The sequence below is a fragment of the Bombyx mandarina genome, chromosome 01 (assembly GCF_030267445.1).
Source record: "Bombyx mandarina strain Sakado chromosome 01, ASM3026744v2".
In the NCBI taxonomy this organism is placed as follows: domain Eukaryota; kingdom Metazoa; phylum Arthropoda; class Insecta; order Lepidoptera; family Bombycidae; genus Bombyx; species Bombyx mandarina.
The window spans coordinates 10,362,598-10,382,453 of NC_143208.1; the positions used below are offsets into that span (position 1 = coordinate 10,362,598).

The following is a 19,856-nucleotide window of genomic DNA, read 5'->3' on the forward strand; positions in this document are numbered from 1 at the left end:
ATAAAGATGACATGAATGAAATTTAAATATTCAAATATAAAAAACATAAAAAGTGGTGAAGCAATAGCTTTAAATGTTGTTTTGGTAGTGCTCGTTCAACCAAAACAACATTTAAAGCTACCATCTTTATAACATATTAACTTCTTTTAAGATAAATCGTATAGAGGTTACATACATAATAGCACTTACCTTTATCTTGAAGCCAACAACGAAAAATTGAAGGTTCTCAGCGCTTGTATACGTTTACCAGCGGCATTTATTGCTTACGAATGATGTACTTATCCGACACCAATAGCTGGTTAATAGCACCGTTTAAAAAACACCCGTTTCACAACTTCAGATTTCATCATACTCCTCTTCTATTTGATTATTTAATTGTTTTTAAAAGTACAAAAACCATCAGTATTAATCACTTTATTATTGGAAGAATCTAAATACTTTAATTATAACGAGCTACGTAGATAATGAGAAGACACTTACTTATCTTATTAGTATTGAGGAAATATACTTTAGATCCAAGTTATATCTTTAGAAAATAATTCTACGATTCGTATATAAAATTCTAAACAAATAAAACATAACTTTGTGTTTTCTATATAAAAATATTGAAGTCAACTCTTAAAATATTGTAAAGTATATTAATTTTACTTGATTGACTTTTCTGAACAGTTTTGTTCCAAATTCGTAAGCCGAAAATTTTATTGTACAATAGTAAAAATATATCATAAATCAAACACTCGCTGTTCTCAAGTTCAATAATATCCACTAACATTTAACCACTTAATTTTATGGATAATTATCGTCATTGTCAAAACAATATCTGTCATCTGCAAAAAGTTTAACTACTGATTTTCTTTTGATACGAAATTTTAATTTGTAAAATAAACTTATGTGTTGGAAATAAACAACATGACGTAATCTTTAAAAGCTGCATATAACAGATATTGGTTTAGCAAATGTTTAGCAATTTAGCAAATATATCTCTCTAATTTTATTTACATTTCTACGAAAAACACTAATTCTACTGCAAACTAGCAACCCCGGTACTTATACTACATTAGATTGCAAATGCAAGACTGATAACGTACTAAATACACGACAGTTATAAATACAACATTACAAAGTACCTAATTTCCACATAATACAGGGTAGATGTTTCGCGATTTCGAAACCTTTCTGGGGAGTGATTGGAAGGGCTGGCGTGCTTATTTCTTGAAAATTTATTCACACCGAGTCGTTTCGTAAAGTTAAGATAAAGCAGGACATTAAACTTTATGTTACTTATTTACTAAGTTGATAGATGGTCGCATCAGATTATTGACGAATATTTTTGGAACCGTTGTGAAATATTTTAGCGTCAAATTAACAATATTTTAAGGGGTAATTAATAATTGAAATAATTTGAGAAACGTTAGCTTTACTATAATGTCGCAGTCCGAATCCAGAATACTTTATCCTACGATTTTGTTACCTTCATTCTTTTTTTCACCAGTTTCCAGCTACCATACATATTTTCTTTCTTTCTTTATCATTTAATAACAAACTGAAGCCCAAACAAAATTGTAATTAATCATAAACCGTTTTTTATTTTATTTTATTTCACAACTTAAAACAAAGCGGCCGGATATTAACTAAAAGAAAATCCGTTGTACATAAATCCACCAGCAAAAACATATCAGCAAAAGTAGAAAATTCATCAAAAAAATAGGCTTTTACAGACTGTAAATTATCTGTGAATCTTCATAACAAATTCAGCGAACTATGAAGAGTTATTAAATATAATAACTAAACGAATGGACGACGACGGTTCAAGAAAACTCAATCAGTTATTTCCGTATTCACTAGTACCGGTCAAGTTCTGATGTTACTATTGCTATGAAAGACATTACATTTGTTCAAAATACACGCACGTCACGTTTAACAACTGCTATTACTATTTAAATTTCGATATTAATCGACTACAACGTTCTGAATACATTGATGACTTAAAACAAAGAAGACCCAAATATCAATTTATATATTTATTATATAATGTCAATATTTCATATAATATCGTCACCTGTCTAGCGGCCGATGACTAAAGCGGTGGTCTGAACAAGTGACTCGGCAACTAGAAATGCCGGTCAACGAAGCTCCCAACGATGCAAAAAATAGGAATAGATGGAGAGAAGACTAGGGAAGAGTCACGATCCTCAACAGCGAGGGAACGACTGAGAAGAATATTAGATTTGTATATACATAGTAGGACGTTTATCTCAGTACACTTATGCGTATTATATTACTTTTCAAGGCATTCATTCACAAGTATTTTTGGCCTACTCTGTACCACATGGATTTTACTATACTTTCAATTTCAAAAACAAAACATACTTAATGACTGTTCTGAGAAACATTTTGTACACTATACTGTAAACCTTGCACTTGCGTCTGGACATCGTTTGTCGGGTTGCGGAAATGCCCGTGGGCTCTTCGGTGATTCTGCAGTGCTGTGCCCTGTGAAAAAATAATAATGAAAAAAATAAAATTAGAAGATATCATTTTTTCCTTGTCGTATCACTCTTGTCAGAGCGTTCGTGATCGTCATTCAGTATCATTGCTGTGGACAGATGTTATGCGCCTCACGAGCAATCACCACCTCTCTCGGTTTGTGTTCAGCCCTTTTTAGAAGATAAAATCTAATTAAATATTTTCATTTAATCTATATATTAATACATGAAGCAAAAACTTTGTATCCCTTTTTACGAATATTGCGCGGACGGAGGAGTATGAAAATTTCCACACTTATAGAGAATATAGAAGAGAAGTGCACAATGCTAATATTTTTTTAAAATAATACATAAAAGATACATTAAATCTATAAAGAAAACATTACACACACTACCATGTATTTGACACAACACACACATATATACTCTTTGTTTATTGTCAATTGTCAAACTTTTGTTAGTGTTTAAAGTCTGTGGTCAAATTGAGATTATATGAATATTGTTTGTCTTTATTATTATTTATGTATAGTGTTTTAGCGAAGTGTAGTGTTTTGTCGAAATCTGTGATTATATTATATAAGTTTAATAGTATTTGACAATAGAACCATAATAATGTTTAAACATAAAATTTCAATTGATTAAAGTCGAATTTCGACTACTGCGAGACCTCTAGTTTTAAATAATGCCGAAGGCGATTACTCGATTTTGTTATACTAAAATATATTATTGGCTTGTTCTGTCACTGAACATTCGCAATTGACTTGAACGTTACCTGAATGAATCTGTCTCCGCAGACTTCGCATATGTAAGGACGGTCTCCAGTGTGCCTCCGGATGTGCAAGGTCAAATCGTTGCTCTGTGAGAACGCCTTCTCGCAGTAGGTACACTTGTACGGTCTGACACCAGTGTGAACGCGCATGTGACGTGTCAACTTGTTGCTGCGGGAGAACCCTACAAATAGGCACGTTCAAACATAACACGATGGCATATTCGTTAGATTCGAAGCTCAGGGCTTATCTGATACTAACAGAGCCCAAATACGGCACGGTGACAATATCGCCGTTCATCTTTACATATTAGACGGCATAACAACTTTTTCTCTCTTCAAAGAGGAACTGGTGATAACACAGAAAACAACACGACAATGTAACTTGCCTATGAGGTGCCAGTTGCTCTGCCATTTTTAGGACCGGCTAAAGAACTTTACAATTTAAGGATAGAAATATATGAAATTAGCCAAGTAAAATAGTTGACGATGCTAATGATTTGCGGTAAGTAATCAATTATCTGACCCTATAGCGTTGTCAAAGTACGTGGCGATTCAAGGCTTAATTAAAAGTAGTAAGCCGCAAATCCTTCGAGAGCAAACGTTGTAAATAATCTTAATAACCTTAAAATCAAATTAAGTCAAAACTATTCAGTTTGATTTTATACACGTATTACAAGACATACCTGCACAACGTTTTAATAAATAAACAAAAAATCGTTATATGTCCTTTTATAGTAATTTGTAAGTTGCATTGGGCTCCTATCTAGCCTTTTTTAATGTATATATATATATATATATATATATATATATATTTACATCCTACAATCTTTTTGGCGTCTGCACGTCGTGCATCATTACGACGTCCTCCGGTTCCCATTGCTTTTTTTAACATGTCTTAATGAATATTGCTTAGTTTTTCGATTTCCAGCTCCGTGAGATACGTCATTTTCCGATAATTTTATTTTTCGCGATATTCTTCTTGCGTTCGTGCCGCAACATTTTTGAACCCCGAACCATGGTCATAAATTATAGGCGTCCTGGATATATTGATCGTGATTTACCTATGGCATCGACTATTTAGCGTCCTCATAGGATGAACGACATTTGTAAGTGCGGCGTTGCCAGTTTTATGTTTACTTTCTCTTTCTTTGACAATCGCTTGTCTGTACATTTATACCAATTTCGTCAAATCTATACATATACGGATGCCAGATAATTTTATATAATTTATCTATTCTACACGTATTAGTAACAATGGATTTTGATGAAGCTAAGTACACAAATAGTTTATAATAAGATAAAGAAAATTAAGCTCGTCTCTGAGATTTTACATTTTTTTTTTTTTTTATTGCTTCGATGTGTGGACGAGCTCACAGCCCACCTGGTGTTAAGTGGTTACTGGAGCCCATAGACATCTACAACGTAAATGCGCCACACACCTTGAGATATAGTTCTAAGGTCTCAGTATAGTCACTACGGCTGCCCCGCCCTTCAAACCGAAACGCATTACTGCTTCACGGCAGAAATAGGCGGGGCGGTGGTACCTACCCGTGCGGACTCACAAGAGGTCCTACCACCAGTAATTACGCAAATTATAATTTTGCGGGTTTGATTTTTATTGCACGATGTTATTCCTTCACCGTGGAAGTCAATCGTGAACATTTGTTGAGTACGTATTTCGTTAGAAAAATAATTAAAAAAATTAGTCTATTTTTTCATAAATTTAAGACAAGTAGGTATGTAATAACTTCATTTGTGGGTTTAATATAAATATAGGTATGATAAAATCGGCATTGTATCCTACCATGGCCTGAACCAATATTGTATAGACGTCCAACATTATACACGGACCCCAATATCTACTTTGTCTGGCCATAAATACTGTTACAATCAAAAATAAAAAAAAATCTATTGCAAATAACATTTATTACTTTTACAGTGTGTTTGTTTAACACATAAATATATAACAATTTAAAGTATAAAAAGCTTATTCGAAGTAGTCTCCATTGGCTGCAATACAGTCCTTTAAACGTTGAGGCCAGTTATCAATAGAAGCACGTACTCTTTCCATGGGAACATTTTACACTGCCAATCCTACGGATTGTTTTAGGGACTCCAAATTATCATGGTGTTTAGAACAAGCCGTACTCTCTAAAACTGACCATAAATCATAATCCAGCGGATTAAGACCGGGTCTAGACGACGGCCAGTCTTCAGCTCTGATGAAGTCCGAAACGTTCATTTCCAACCAAGACTGCGTAGACTGAGCTTTATGACCTGGCTCCGAGTCTTGCTGGAAGGACCATTCTTGATTATTGAACATGGTGTTGTTAAGGGGCTTCACTACCTTCTCAAGAATGGTATCTTGATACACTTGTGCCTCCGTCACCCCGATGGAAGTTAAAGACTTGATCAAAGACCTACGTCCTCGCAAGGCTCCCGGTTCCGACGGTATATCTAACCGCGTTATTAAACTTCTACCCGTCCAACTCATCGTGATGTTGGCATCTATTTTCAATGCCGCTATGGCGAACTGTATCTTTCCCGCGGTGTGGAAAGAAGCGGACGTTATCGGCATACATAAACCCGGTAAACCAAAAAATCATCCGACGAGCTACCGCCCGATTAGCCTCCTCATGTCTCTAGGCAAACTGTATGAGCGTCTGCTCTACAAACGCCTCAGAGACTTCGTCTCATCCAAGGGCATTCTCATCGATGAACAATTCGGATTCCGTGCAAATCACTCATGCGTACAACAGGTGCACCGCCTCACGGAGCACATTCTCGTAGGAGTTAACCGACCAAAACCGATCTACACGGAAGCTCTCTTCTTCGACGTCGCAAAAGCGTTCGACAAAGTCTGGCACAACGGTTTGATTTTCAAACTTTTCAACATGGGCGTACCGGACAGTCTCGTGCTCATCATGCGGGACTTCTTGTCTAACCGCTCTTTTCGATATCGAGTAGAGGGAACCCGCTCCTCCCCGCGACCACTCACGGCTAGAGTCCCGCAAGGCTCCGTTCTTTCTCCGCTCCTATTTAGTTTATTTGTCAATGATATTCCCCGGTCGCCGCCGACCCAGCTAGCCTTATTCGCTGACGACACAACCGTTTACTACTCAAGTAGAAACAAGTCCCTAATCGCGAAGAAGCTTCAGAGCGCAGCCCTAGCCCTAGGACAGTGGTTCCGAAAATGGCACATAGACATCAACCCAGCGAAAAGTACTGCGGTGCTATTTCAGAGGGGAAGCTCCACACGGATTTCCTCCCAGATTAGGAGGAGGAATCTCACACCCCCGATTACTCTCTTTAGACAACCCATACCCTGGGCCAGGAAGGTCAAGTACCTGGGCGTTACCCTGGATGCATCGATGACATTCCGCCCGCATATAAAGTCAGTCCGTGACCGTGCCGCGTTTATTTTCGGTAGACTCTACCCTATGATCTGTAAGCGGAGTAAAATGTCCCTTCGGAACAAGGTGACACTTTACAAAACTTGCATAAGGCCCGTCATGACTTACGCGAGTGTGGTGTTCGCTCACGCGGCCCGCACACATATAGACACCCTCCAATCTCTACAATCCCGCTTTTGCAGGTTAGCCGTCGGAGCTCCGTGGTTTGTGAGGAACGTTGACCTACACGACGACTTAGCCCTCGAATCTATCCAGAAATACATGGAGTCAACGTCGGAACGGTACTTCGATAAGGCTATGCGTCATGATAATCGCCTTATCGTTGCCGCCGCTGATTACTCCCCGAATCCTGATCACGCAGGAGCAAGTCACCGTCGTCGCCCTAGACACGTCCTTACGGATCCATCAGATCCAATAACTCTTGCATTAGATACCTTCAGCTCTAACACTAGGAGTAGGCTGAGGAACCCTGGTAACCGTATTGGTCGAACTCGACAAAGAGATCGACGTGCAACCTAACCCATGCATCAGCCCGCTGAGTTTCTCGCCGGATCTTCTCAGTGGGTCGCGATTCCGATCCGGTAGTAGATTCATTCGCGAAGCAATTGCTCTGGAGTTGTTAGGTCTCCTTCGGAGGCGCTCGGGCAGTTTTTAGCAAATCCCACCCCTCCTGGCTGAGCCTTTGCTCGCCCACCTGTCCTGGTGAAGCTGGAAAGGCCTCCGGGCCACCAGTAATCTTTCAATCATAAAAAAAAATAAAAACTTGTGCCAATGTTTTGATACCTTTTTCACAAAAGTATGGCTCAGTCACTCCTTCATAGCTAATACCCCACCAAACCATCACTGAAGTCGGATAGTGCCTACGTTGCACTCTGTCGACTAATTGGGAAGCTTCCTTAGAGCTTTGAGCATAAATACGGTCATTTTGTTTGTTAAAATGTTGCTCAATTGTAAAAAGTTTTCTCATCCGTAAACAAAATTTTTCTATGACCTCCCTTTGCGTACCGCTTCAGTAGTTGTTTCGATTTTACTACCCTATTCTCTTTTAAATTATCAGTTAAGAAATGACTAGTACGTCTCTTATAGGCTGCAAGTCCTAAGTCATCTTTTAAAATACGCGACATGGTTCTAGGTGCTGTCTTCATCTCCCGAGATAAAATATTTTGTTTTCGGACAGGATTTTTTCGAATTCTTTCCCTTACTGCTTTGACCACCTTTTTCGTACGAACACTACGTGGACGGTCAAATTTTTTTCTGTCACAAGCAGAGGAGGTCTCATTGCATCTATTAATAGCCCGGTACACAAACATTTTACTAATACCAAGCGTATAGAGAGTTTTAAAAATTGCCTTTGGCTCCATACGTACTTTGTGTAATGCAATCACCGCGATTCGGTTCTCTTTATCACCCCACTCCATTTTAATATCGCAAAATATTGTACAATGTATTGGCGCCAAAATGAGAAAACTCAATGAGCAATCATATAAAAATGACAGATTCCAAATTCAAATGTAATATTTTTGTTATTTTTAATTGTAACAGTATTTACGGCCAGACTAAGTATATACGGACGCCTAATAGCTATATACGGACGCCTAATAGCTTTATACGGACGCCTAATAGCTATATACGGACGCCTAATAGCTATATACGGACGCCTAATAGCTTTATATGGACGCCTAATAGCTATATACGGACGCCTAATAGCTATATACGGACGCCCAATAACATGGCTACTTTAATTATAAAAATACGGCAGTATGTGAGGCAGTACTGTTTGGCTACAAGCTACTGTATGGTGGAAATACTTTTGCCAATCGTATTGCACCATATTGGATTATTCCCATTTGTCATTTGTGTTATTCACAGATTTCCCCGGGACAAATGGGAATTATTGGCAGTTGGAAGAAATATTTTTAATCGACTTCTCTTGACTATCCCACTAGATTTGAATTGGACATCCGTATATATCAATTGAGCGTCCGTATATAGCTATTGGTCGTCCGTATAAAGCTATTGGGTATCCGATTTCTCATTTATTTATTTATTTACTGAACATATTTAGCGGCAAAATCGGCTCCTTTGAGTGTTTTTCGTTGTTCTGACTTTTTAAAAGTTTAAATAAACTCGGGCTCCTAATGATACGCAACGCGTACACCACCTACGGCGAATATATTGTTTTGATTAAATATCGTGTGATAATTGTGATCCAATGTTGCAAACGAGCTGGCAACGTCGCAGTTGTGGACGCCAAATACGCGGATCCATAGTCAGGAACTCCCCGAGATATGCGGCTGTCAATATACGCGCGACAGCACTGCCACACCTGCGTTACGATTTCGTCGCGAACTGCTTAATATATTATTGCAGCCAATTAAGAGATAATTTGGCTTCTATCGATATTTGTCCTACGGGCAGCCAGGACCAATGGGACGTAAACCCCACTGGCTATCAAAGTGGCGTCCAGTATGCGGACGCCAAAAGCAGGTGGACGCCAGTTTAAATGCATTTTTTTCTTCAGAGGACGTCTAATTGTTTGGGGGATAAATATATATATATATATATAGCTCGTCCACACATCTAAGCAATAAAAAATATATATATATATTTTTTTTTTATTGCTTAGATGTGTGGACGAGCTCACAGTCCACCTGGTGTAAGTGGTTACTGGAGCCCATAGACATCTACAACGTAAATGCGCCACCCACCTTGAGATATAAGTTCCAAGGTCTCAAATATAGTTACAGCGGCTGCCCCACCCTTCAAACCGAAACGCATTACTGCTTCACGGCAGAAATAGGCAGGGCGGTGGTACCTACCCGCGCGGACTCACAAGAGGTCCTACCACCAGTAATAAATGTAAATTGCAAACCTATATACAAGTCAGATTTTACAAATTTATTTAAATTACCTTTTCCGCAAACACCACAAACGCAGGGCTTTTCACCGGTGTGAGATCTTCGATGACACTGCAGATCTGATGATCGTGGAAAACCTGAAAAAAGAGGAAAAAAATTGTAATTGGTTAATGACCATAATATATATGTCATTGAAACTTTCCCGAGCGTTATGACATGTCCTTCTTCAAACGAGGCTTGTGGAGAGTATTAAACGGTAGGCAGCGGCTTGGCTCTGCCCCTGGCATTGCTGACTTCCACGAGCGACGGTAACCGCTTACCATCAGGTGGGCCATATGCTCGTCTGCATACTCGGGCAATAAAAAAAATAAAAAAACTGCTGCCAATCACGAAGACTTCTTTCAAACGTTGTTTCAAGATGGAAATACCATTATGCTATATTTTGGATAACGTTTACTCATTTTAGACTAATAATATATACAGGATTACTTTTTGATTTACTGCATGGATAAGTAAACGAGCTCACGACCCACACGGTGTTAATAGTATTTATAACGTGAATATCGCCATGCACGAAAAACTACGCTGCGGTAGCGAGGGTGCGATTAAAAGCTAGGAACTGAAACACAAACATTTTTTTCGTTCACGTCATTTTAAAAAAAAAAAATTTTTCATTTACTTTGCTTACATTTTATTTGCTTTAAAGAATCCTTAATAACAAAGATAAAACTAGACAGATACCATTTTACGGTTACGACACTTAAATACACAAAACATAACGTTATGTCTTGTGATACCAAACCATTATTGATTACCAAATACTTTAAAAAATTCCAAAAGTCCACCTAAGTTCACTGCTGTCATATTTTTCTAAATTTGCAAAAAATGTAAATCGCGATTTACTGCAGCATCAGTATGACCAAACCGATATTCTGATTTAAATTAAACAAAGGTGTATCTGAACTGTTATCAATGTAGAATAATCGATAAGGTCTTATTAAAAACCACTCAAATCTTACCTTTCCCACAAAAATCACATTTGTACGGCTTCTCGCCCGTGTGTCGACGCATATGGACTATTAAATTGGATGAATTGGAGAAACTCCGACCACAATACAAGCATAAACATGTATTCGATGGGCCTTTTTCACGATGCGGATCATGGATACGCTTGTGCGACCTATAAATGTTAGAATATTTTTTTAAATAGTCTTAAATGAGACTAGCCTTATCTTCTATTTAATAGGGGCTACAGTAAAGCGGCAGCGGCAGAAATAAGCAGGGTGGTGTTAATTAGCTGCCTTGTCTCATCAGACGCGTACCACCGCCCCCCAATAAATGTTCGACATTGCACAAATGTACGAGATAAGGTGAAAATTTGCAAGACCAAGGTAGCTTTTATTGAAACTTAAACAGAATATGTACTGTACTACATGTACATGTAATGGAAATGATTTTCTGTTAAACATAATTTTACTTTGTTTAACTTTTCGTTATGCTCTATTAATGAATTTCAGAATCAATCTCACTCACCGTAAATTATCTTTCCTTGTGAATTTCTTTTCACATATGTCACATTGAAAATATTTTTGATTTGGCATGTGTATCCTGGCATGCTTGGCTAATAATTCTTTTCTAAAAAAAAACACAATAATTGAATTTATAATACAGTGGTATAATTTGAATAATGCATAATTTCATGATTTGCAAGTTATAAGGACCTGAAGAACAGTCTGCTGCAAGTATCACATTGATACTGTTTATCTTCTTCACCTTTCGGAGCTGTATCCTCAAATGTTATAGACACACTCTGCCCTTGATGATATTTAAGAATGTGTTTATTCAATGAAATCTCATATGCGAATTTCAATCCGCATGTAGTGCATTCATGGGTCTTTTCAACCTGTTTGCAGATTGCTCTGTGTCTTGCTGCTGATTTGATAGATGCAAAAACCTTAAATGAAATATAATAGTAGTATGTAAAATTGGGCATTTTAAAAGAGTACACTTCATTAAGGGAAAATCATATTTTTACATCCTAATTTGCACTATATAGTTTCAATCATTTCAAGCATGCTGTATACTAATAATTTAATTACAGTTAATCATATCTTCAACTTAGCAATTTATCCCGAATTAATACACATTAATATTATACCTTTGTGCACAGATTACAACGAAGGGAAAGCTCCGGATGTTCAGCATCATGGTGGTTCACAAGATCTTCATCAGAAAGATAAATCGCACTACATGCAGTACAAACTTTTAGAACATCAACGTTTTCCTAAAATGAATTAAAATTATTATAATTTTTCTTTATGAACAAATAAAGCATTTTTTTAAATACTAACTGTAAAATTAATTTACCATTTCACAATTTGGCTCCAACAGATCTTGTAATAGCATTTCAGTTAGATAATTCCATTTCTTTGTAGCTTGAATATCATTAGCATCATCCTAAAACACAAATATGTTTATACTTTTTTACTTGTAATTTTTTACAATTAAAATTAGGACTTTTAAAATCTTACTGGCTTCTTATTTTCGTTACGGTCTTCAATACACAAATGTTCTTGAAAGTTTTCTTTCTTCAAAAACATTTTTTTACACATTATGCAACACAGTACCTTCATACCTGTAAAATAAATAAAAAAATTAAATTCTATGTAGATCATACCTTATCTCTATATTTAAATGCTGTAAATCCTGTTTATAACAAATTATACAACGAATTAATGGACTAAACACTACAAGAGATGGTTATTTTTTACTATGAATATAAATAAGAATAGTTCACTAGTCCACACATACAAAAATAATTTCAATTTTATTACCTTTGTGTTCGATGAAATGACTGGTCAGTTCTTCTTTGGTGTTAAAATTTTTAGTACAGAATGAGCAGTCTAGCTTTTTGGTAGGAACAGTTGTTATAAAGAATCCATTCTCTGACAATTTATCCAGAATTGACTGTGAAGAGAATGATATGATTACTTAATGAATTTTGGACAGTTATGGTTCAAATACAATAACATCCCACACTCACACTTGTTAACATTTTCTTAGGACGTCCTCTTTTCTTTGGTCCCATAACTTCAGCATGAGACTCCCACAAATGTTTGGACCAACTTTCAGCTCCATCATAGCATGTTCCACAAAGAGGGCAATAAGTCCCACCAGATTCATCCAACTCAACTGTTCATTAAGAATTAGAAATAAAACCATTAACCTTTTGCATAAAATTAGTGCCAGAAGATATTTTTTTTACCTTTTATGCATTTTTTCTTTTTGTGTTCTTGTAATTTTGATTGAGATTCAAACACCAATAAACAATTTTTACATTCAAAATAGGATGGATGTGTTTCTTGTGCTGATTTCTCATTCTTAACTGGCTCTGAGAAGAATATTAAAGAAGTATTATGGACCAGTGATGTCTTGTAACATACATTGTCAATTTAAAAGCAGCAGCAGAATTGCTTTAGTGCAATTTTTTTTTTTAAATGTATATTTTATTAATTATATCTAATTTAAAGTATGTTCTCCTATGCTTACCAAGATCTATTTCTGTCAAATTATCAGATTCACTAGCAAGAAGAACATCGAATTCTGAATCTGAGAAATCTTCATTATCTTGGGATGTGATGTGTTCAACTTTGACACTGGTAACAGTTGCTAACTACAAAGTTAAAAAACAGTAAAATATATTATCTACATCAATTAATTCTAAAGATGAATACAAATCTTTCCAATCATGCAAAAAAAGAACCTTATTAACTTGTTGTTTCTGTTGTAAACAGTTTTCATTTTTTTCTCTTTTTAGTTGATCTTTCAAGGAGTTATGAGCGTCGTGCGATTTCTTTTTGAAATAATAAGCAATCTCTGCCTTTTCTCTGCAATCATCACATATTGTAGAAGGGAGTCCATCTCCCTTGCGTATCTGTAAGTAATTAGAATATTCTGTTATTTTGTTCGTATGGCATTATTAATTGAAACTAACTTACTAAGTTAGTATCAAGAATTAAAATATATATACAGTCAAAATCTGTTATAACGACATCAAAGGGACTGCTCATATTGTCATAAAAACTGAAAGTCGTAACAACTGGTGATGTTGAATGTGTATTGTGCAAGTACAAACAAATTGATAGGGAATTATTGGAAAAATATATTTATTCAACTATGTACATTTTGTTTATTACACACAAGTACAATGCATATTATTTTACTGTAAAATTATTGTCAAAAAGTGTTTAAATTTTATCTCGCTCTTTCCAAATGGTTGAAATATGTCGAGTGTGATACACCATATTCCTTTGCTAAGTCTTTGTTTGAAATTCCGTTCTCTAGCTTGGATATAATACGCGATTTTTCTTCAATATTAATTTGTTTTCTTTTTCTTTGCAACATTTTGAAAGTTTCATGAATAACTCCACAAAGTTTTGGTGCGTCTTGTGTATAGATAAGTGACAAACTAACTGAAGAGATATGAAGAAGCGACTTTGACTCTACTGCATGCACGTGTTTTGTTTCTAAGAATTAGAAAAGACCCTACACTAAACTAAATCCTATTGTTTTCTTTCCTGATTTTAATAGCCATTGAAGACAAATGTGGATACCTATTCAAATTGTTTACAATACAGCTTAACCGGTCGTTCTAACAGATCTAATTCTCTGAAATATTAGTTAAATGTGGTCATTTTATGAGGTATGTCGTTATTAGCAATGTCGTATAAAGCAATATTTTTAATAAGGTGGTCATATAGCATTCAGGCGGGACCTTTGTTCTAGGTTATTTATAACCGGCATGTTGTTCTAAATTATGTCGCAGTAAACGGTTTTGACTGTATAAAGAAAAAAAGGTGCTTATGTGCAAAGAACAATGAACAAAAGTGATCCAAATGTCTACCACTAATGAGACCTCAGTAGACAAATAGTCCAGTAAATAAAGAGAAACTTTTTCACAGACAAAAAAATATGAGTGTTATGATCATCATTATATTTGTTTGCAAAATGGCTTCTGTCTTTTTTATCTCTTTTTTACACAAGTAGCTTCACTTTTTTTGCATGTTACATTTTTATTTGTATAGTTTTTTGTAAGGAATGTATTATAAAACTGTGTAACATTGTTTTTATATTGTTTGCCTTTTGTGGGCCTGTTATACCAAATATTTTGCAGATAAACTCCACAATGATCACCAGTAGCATTGATAAGGATAGCAGGATCTCAGATCATGTCAAATCATAGTAATATAATAGATATGTTATATTTGTATACTTTCATCATATTTTTTACTGATAGCACATTTTTGGCTGCGATGATCATGAGGCCTGATATTAATATCTCAATATGTACTCGACTATTTTGTAACATTTCAATTGGTCATTGTCTTTAATATTGAAAGGTGTTAATATAGGTAAATATGCTTTGCTTAATGAAGAATTCATCATTCATTCGCTTTGAGATTTATAAGCAGCAGCTGCTATCACTTGCGCAAATAAGCAAAATAATAAGCATTTGAAGAATGTCGCTTAGCTTAACCTGTGTCATATGAATTTTATACAGATCGTTATCGCAAAATTTGATACACATGTTACATTATTGGTTTTTCGTAATAACGTTTATCTGTGCTACTGTAAATTGGAACTTATTAAGTGGCAGTAACTATTATTACTAATTTAAACATTGTGCTAATTTAAGCATTATATGGACGATCAATTTGGAGGAGTTTACTACAATCATTGCTATTGCTTTAATTTTTAGCTCTTTATTGCAATGGCGAAAGTCTAATGTCAGAGCATGGGTTTGAAGATATTTTGTAAACTATCAGGCGACAGAAATGAACCCACTTAGTATTTCAAATGTTAATGGTAAAAATAAAATTACTTTAACATTTCTCACCTTTAATCCGGTTATTTCCGATACTACCGAATCTAGTGTAACTGTTCCTACTAATACTTCAAACAATGAATGGAATTGGTTATCCTTAGACAGGCATGTTCGGCAAAGCTTTTCAGCTTTGACTTCAGATTTGCAATGTCCTGAAGTCATGATGCATGAGATTTGACAAATTTAGTACATTTTTACTCGCAATTTAAATTACTTCTACATTTTGGTGTTTGTTTGTGCAATGATTTATCTTCCGTTTTATAATTTTCAACGGCCATCGGTTACTTGATCTTTGAGTCTATCATGGTTTTTTTATAAACTATGGCGGAAATGTACTGAAACGTCAACACATTTGTAGAGAAAGCATGACGAATAATTTTTACCGATTTTACAACATTATTTCCGTTTCGTTGTAAAGTTATGTTCTATGGTTTAAAGGCAATAAAAAAAATCATGTATTTTTATTTATGATATTTTTTGGTATTTAAGGAATACTCCTCGCCAATCATAGAGACTTTTCCAGCTTCAATTACAAATCCATTTAAACTATGAGATTGAAATTGCGACCTGCTCAAAAGAAAAGCCTCAACAGGTTGATATAATGAGACAAGTGTCCTACGAGTACGGTAATATAGGTATTTGACCCATGAATGCGCGTCTAACGGGACCAAGAATAAATTAGATAAATTTATAAGGACGAGTCTTAGGCACGGTGTATACAGATCATAAACAATACATTTTAATATAGATAATACACAACAGCAGGGATTAGCAAGCCTTAATCATTCGAGTCGAATTATTAGATTCCTAAAAGCTTTAATTATTCTCAATAATATTGCATAAATGTGGCACTTCCCCCGTTTTAATAAAATGCTTTGTTTTGTTGTAATTACTGGATGACCCGATGATCAAGTAGAACCATATTTACATTAGTATCAATGTTCCAAAGTTTACTCATTGTAAATTTTTAAAATAACAGCCTAATCATTTTATTCGGTTGACTCCAAGATTTTTTCCTTTTTAAATTACTTATCAAGAATTTTCCTTTACTAAGTCCCTAATCTTTTCACTACAGTTCATAACGCTAATACCATGTGATTAACGCAAAATATAGTCCATTCTTTATATACCTATCGGTTATATTTCGGATGCCCATTCGTTCACAGATTTTTTTCTTTCTTACCTTTAATCAAGTATTAAATACTTAGTACTTACTTACTTACTTTTATACTTGTGACAAGATCATTCACAAACCTTCAGTAGGTAGGTATCGTACTCCCTTTAGTATTTTTCTAATAGTTGGTCTGTACTGGTCTAAAGGTCTAAATACCAGGCCATAAACTCAAAAAAAAGGTCTGTCATTTCTATCCATGTTTCTATCCTTTTTTTTTTTTTCCTACCTAAGCTCAGAGCCTTGAGAGGCTATTTCAGCGTAACCCTAACTTTAGTAGGTGAGCTCACGGGGCTCAAACCTGATGACGTTGCTAACACGAACCCTAGCAATAGCCGTGCTTCGCAGAATCTACCACCGGATCGGAAACGCGACCCACTGAGAAAATCCGGCGAGAAACTCAGTGGGCTGTGTCTGAGAGTTAATTTACTCGTCGAGCCCTTCGTCGCAAGCGACGGGTTCGACGAGAACGGTGACCGGTGCTTTAAGTACCTAGAAGCACCGTTAGTGGATCGGGAGGATCCGAGATGACGTGGTTTCTATCTTAATTCTATCTAAAATAAATATACCGGTAAAATGGGGCTATTAGAGACAAATTCCAACTTGATGAACAATTTTAAGGTAGTTGTTGATGTTTAAAATGCTATATCAGGATTAAAATGATTGAGTCTTAAGGGTATCTTTGTTATCCAATTTAAAGCTATGCAATTAGCATTCCAGTTTAAGCAAAAAAAGCAAAAATAGGTGTTATCCCTATTTACCCAGATTGTGGTTATTGGGGACGAAATTAGTGTTCATAGAGAAATTTGCTAGGGCTGGCACTCCTTGGTTTTAATTTATTTAGTTACACCAACAAAGTGATCATCAATAAAAAACATTGAAAAACTGACAAAAGTACATGGCAGATGTTACCTCAATCATGCAATCGATAGTGCATTGACAACAAAAAAAAAATACAACTAAAACTTGATTACATTTAATTACTTATGATTAATTTATATTTACTCGGGAAATTATCCGCGACAGATTTTTACTGTAAGTTTTGAGACGATTAGAAAAAGCATCTATTTCATCACTTAAAGTTAGTTCAGCGCAATCGGACAGCTCCAAATGAACATTGACGGAGACCACGCTACCGTGGACATTATTGTAGACCCAATGGATTCTGTATGGGAGAAAAAGCATCTAAATTCGAACGAGCGGGCTTTCTTAGAAACGGTTTATATTTCTTCGTTCTTGGTAACTACTTAGGGGCTGATATTTTTATCTGGGTTATGAGATGAGGTGTGTCGGTTAATCCATGGATTAATCAGATGAATACCCCCACTCTGAACAAATATTAAATATTTTATTATGTATTACTTAGACATTTTTGTCCACCTTAAGATTTCATTGTTCTTGTCATATGTATGTGCAAAACCGACTTACTTATGTTAAATTGCTTAGCTATTTCAACTAAAGACTTATTCCTAATTTCATAGGCTTCTATTACTGTTTTTAATATTAAGGGATCATATCTGTTATAAAGATTTGCACTCTTTGATACGTACACGCAAGGCATATCTAAAAATAGAAAACAACGCGTAACTGATAATATAAATATTTGCCAAACAATAAAATAACACTGCATTGATAATTTTGAATAAAAGTTGTAGACCAAAATGTCATGAATAAACCAGATTCTTACCAACAAATTTAAAAAATATTGTTATAACTACATCGACAACCCTAGAAATCTGTACCTATTTACACTTAGGTGGTTTCCATTTCACATATTCTCATCCCAATTGACCCCTCTTTCGTTGTTATTTGTACCTGAGACGTCCCCAATATCCCCAAAATCAACAGATTTTTACATGTATTTTTATTAATATAAATAACAAATACATTAAAACCAATAACAACTGAGACTTACCTTTAATATATATGATGGTTCAAACACTAAATTGCATTTATAAATCACATTTGTCTTCTATTGTTATAAAATAAATAAAATACAGCAGTTTCTACCACTAAAATAATTACCACCACAAGAAGTTAATTTGAAACGCGATTTTTTATAAGTTAGCAGCTATTATCATGCATATTCAGAGTTGTTTTGTGAACTTTCAACATTTTACTATTACACTACAAAAAATGGAAAATTTTGCAACGATTAAAAAACTAGTATTGCGCGTCGAAAGATTTTCCTGGTTTTTTCCCCAATCACCTCTCGATCCCTAACCGCCCCATTTTACGGTACAATCCGTACAATGTACATCAAGAAGTAATAGTGTTCTGTGATGTACATTAATGTACATTACCTCTTGGTACTTTGACTAGTTTGCATCAGATCTATTTTAAAATTCGTTATGGAAACTGAATAAAATGTAAATATGTTTATTATGGTGGGTGTTTATTTATTTTAAGAATACTTCGGATATTCGTTGACGAGAAAAGTGTTATTTTATAGTAAAAACCCATAGAATAGTAAGGTAAGTTTTTTTAATTATTAATTTAGACCATACTAAACATTAACTTCTTCGTGTACATGCATTTCTGTACTATTATCAGTTATTTTTTTTCCGAATAGGGTATGTATTAATATCCATCAAAAGAGGTAATAATACAAATAATTTTTAAATAGAATACATTTGAATTTTCATAAAACGTAGCCATAGACTTCATAGAGAGGTGAGAGGGTCGATCTAGCTGCATAAGCCTTTTTAGTCTTATACATGCCCTAAAATCGGTATCGCTATTTTAGATTAAACATAATTTAAAATACATGAATCAAAAACTTTGTACCCTTTTACGAAAATTGGGCGGACAGAGGAGTATGAAATTTCCCACATTTATAGAATATATCGAGAAGGAGTGCAGAAAACTATTTTTTTTATTATCCATTAAAAATACAATACCTAGGTCAACTAAAAAAACATTACACACACTACCATGATTTGACACACATTCATATATACTCTTTTGTTTATTTTAAAATTTTTGTTATTGCATAAAGTCTGTGGTCAAATAGGAAATAGATTAATTGTCTTTAATATTATTTGTCTATTAATTTTGGCAAATCTGTGATTATATAACTTGACAAATAATGTTCAAACTTATATTAAATTTAATAACTATGATCATAATTTGACTGCTGGGTGATCACTAGTTAGTGTTATTAACCAAAAATGTTAGTGGATTTTATATAATAATTAAGTTTATAAAATAAATTTGTATCTTATGATAAAAAAAAAATCAGACCATGAAGAATTATTTTAGTTGTCTAAAAACAT

At 34.9% G+C, this 19,856-nt stretch overlaps 2 protein-coding genes across 4 annotated transcripts in view; one reads left to right on the plus strand and one right to left on the minus strand.

Moving 5' to 3' along the window:
- Nucleotides 1–399: 399 nt before the first annotated feature.
- LOC114245147 (uncharacterized) lies at nt 400–15,731 on the minus strand. Of its 2 annotated transcripts, none has more exons than XM_028177183.2 (15): nt 15,423–15,731; nt 13,290–13,460; nt 13,076–13,199; nt 12,792–12,917; nt 12,570–12,718; nt 12,361–12,493; nt 12,058–12,161; nt 11,894–11,983; nt 11,685–11,810; nt 11,248–11,480; nt 11,060–11,161; nt 10,546–10,706; nt 9,580–9,663; nt 3,259–3,437; nt 400–2,493 (listed from the first exon to the last, which is right to left on the minus strand). In XM_028177183.2, the coding sequence occupies exons 1-15, from the start codon at nt 15,570–15,572 to the stop codon at nt 2,371–2,373; spliced, it is 2,055 nt and encodes a 684-aa protein (XP_028032984.2). In that variant the 5' UTR covers nt 15,573–15,731; the 3' UTR covers nt 400–2,370. The 2 variants fall into 2 exon arrangements, with proteins under 2 accessions (XP_028032984.2, XP_089585921.1); XM_089729795.1 differs by having other exon boundaries at nt 13,299–13,460; nt 15,423–15,706.
- Nucleotides 15,732–18,879: 3,148 nt separating this feature from the next.
- Nucleotides 18,880–19,856, plus strand: part of LOC114245148 (tetratricopeptide repeat protein 39B) — a 32,989-nt gene continuing 32,012 nt past the window's right edge. For both annotated transcript variants that reach the window (XM_089729744.1, XM_089729751.1), the window contains exon 1: nt 18,880–19,055. The gene's annotated coding sequence lies outside the window, so the exon portion shown is untranslated. The remainder of the gene's footprint in view (nt 19,056–19,856) is intronic.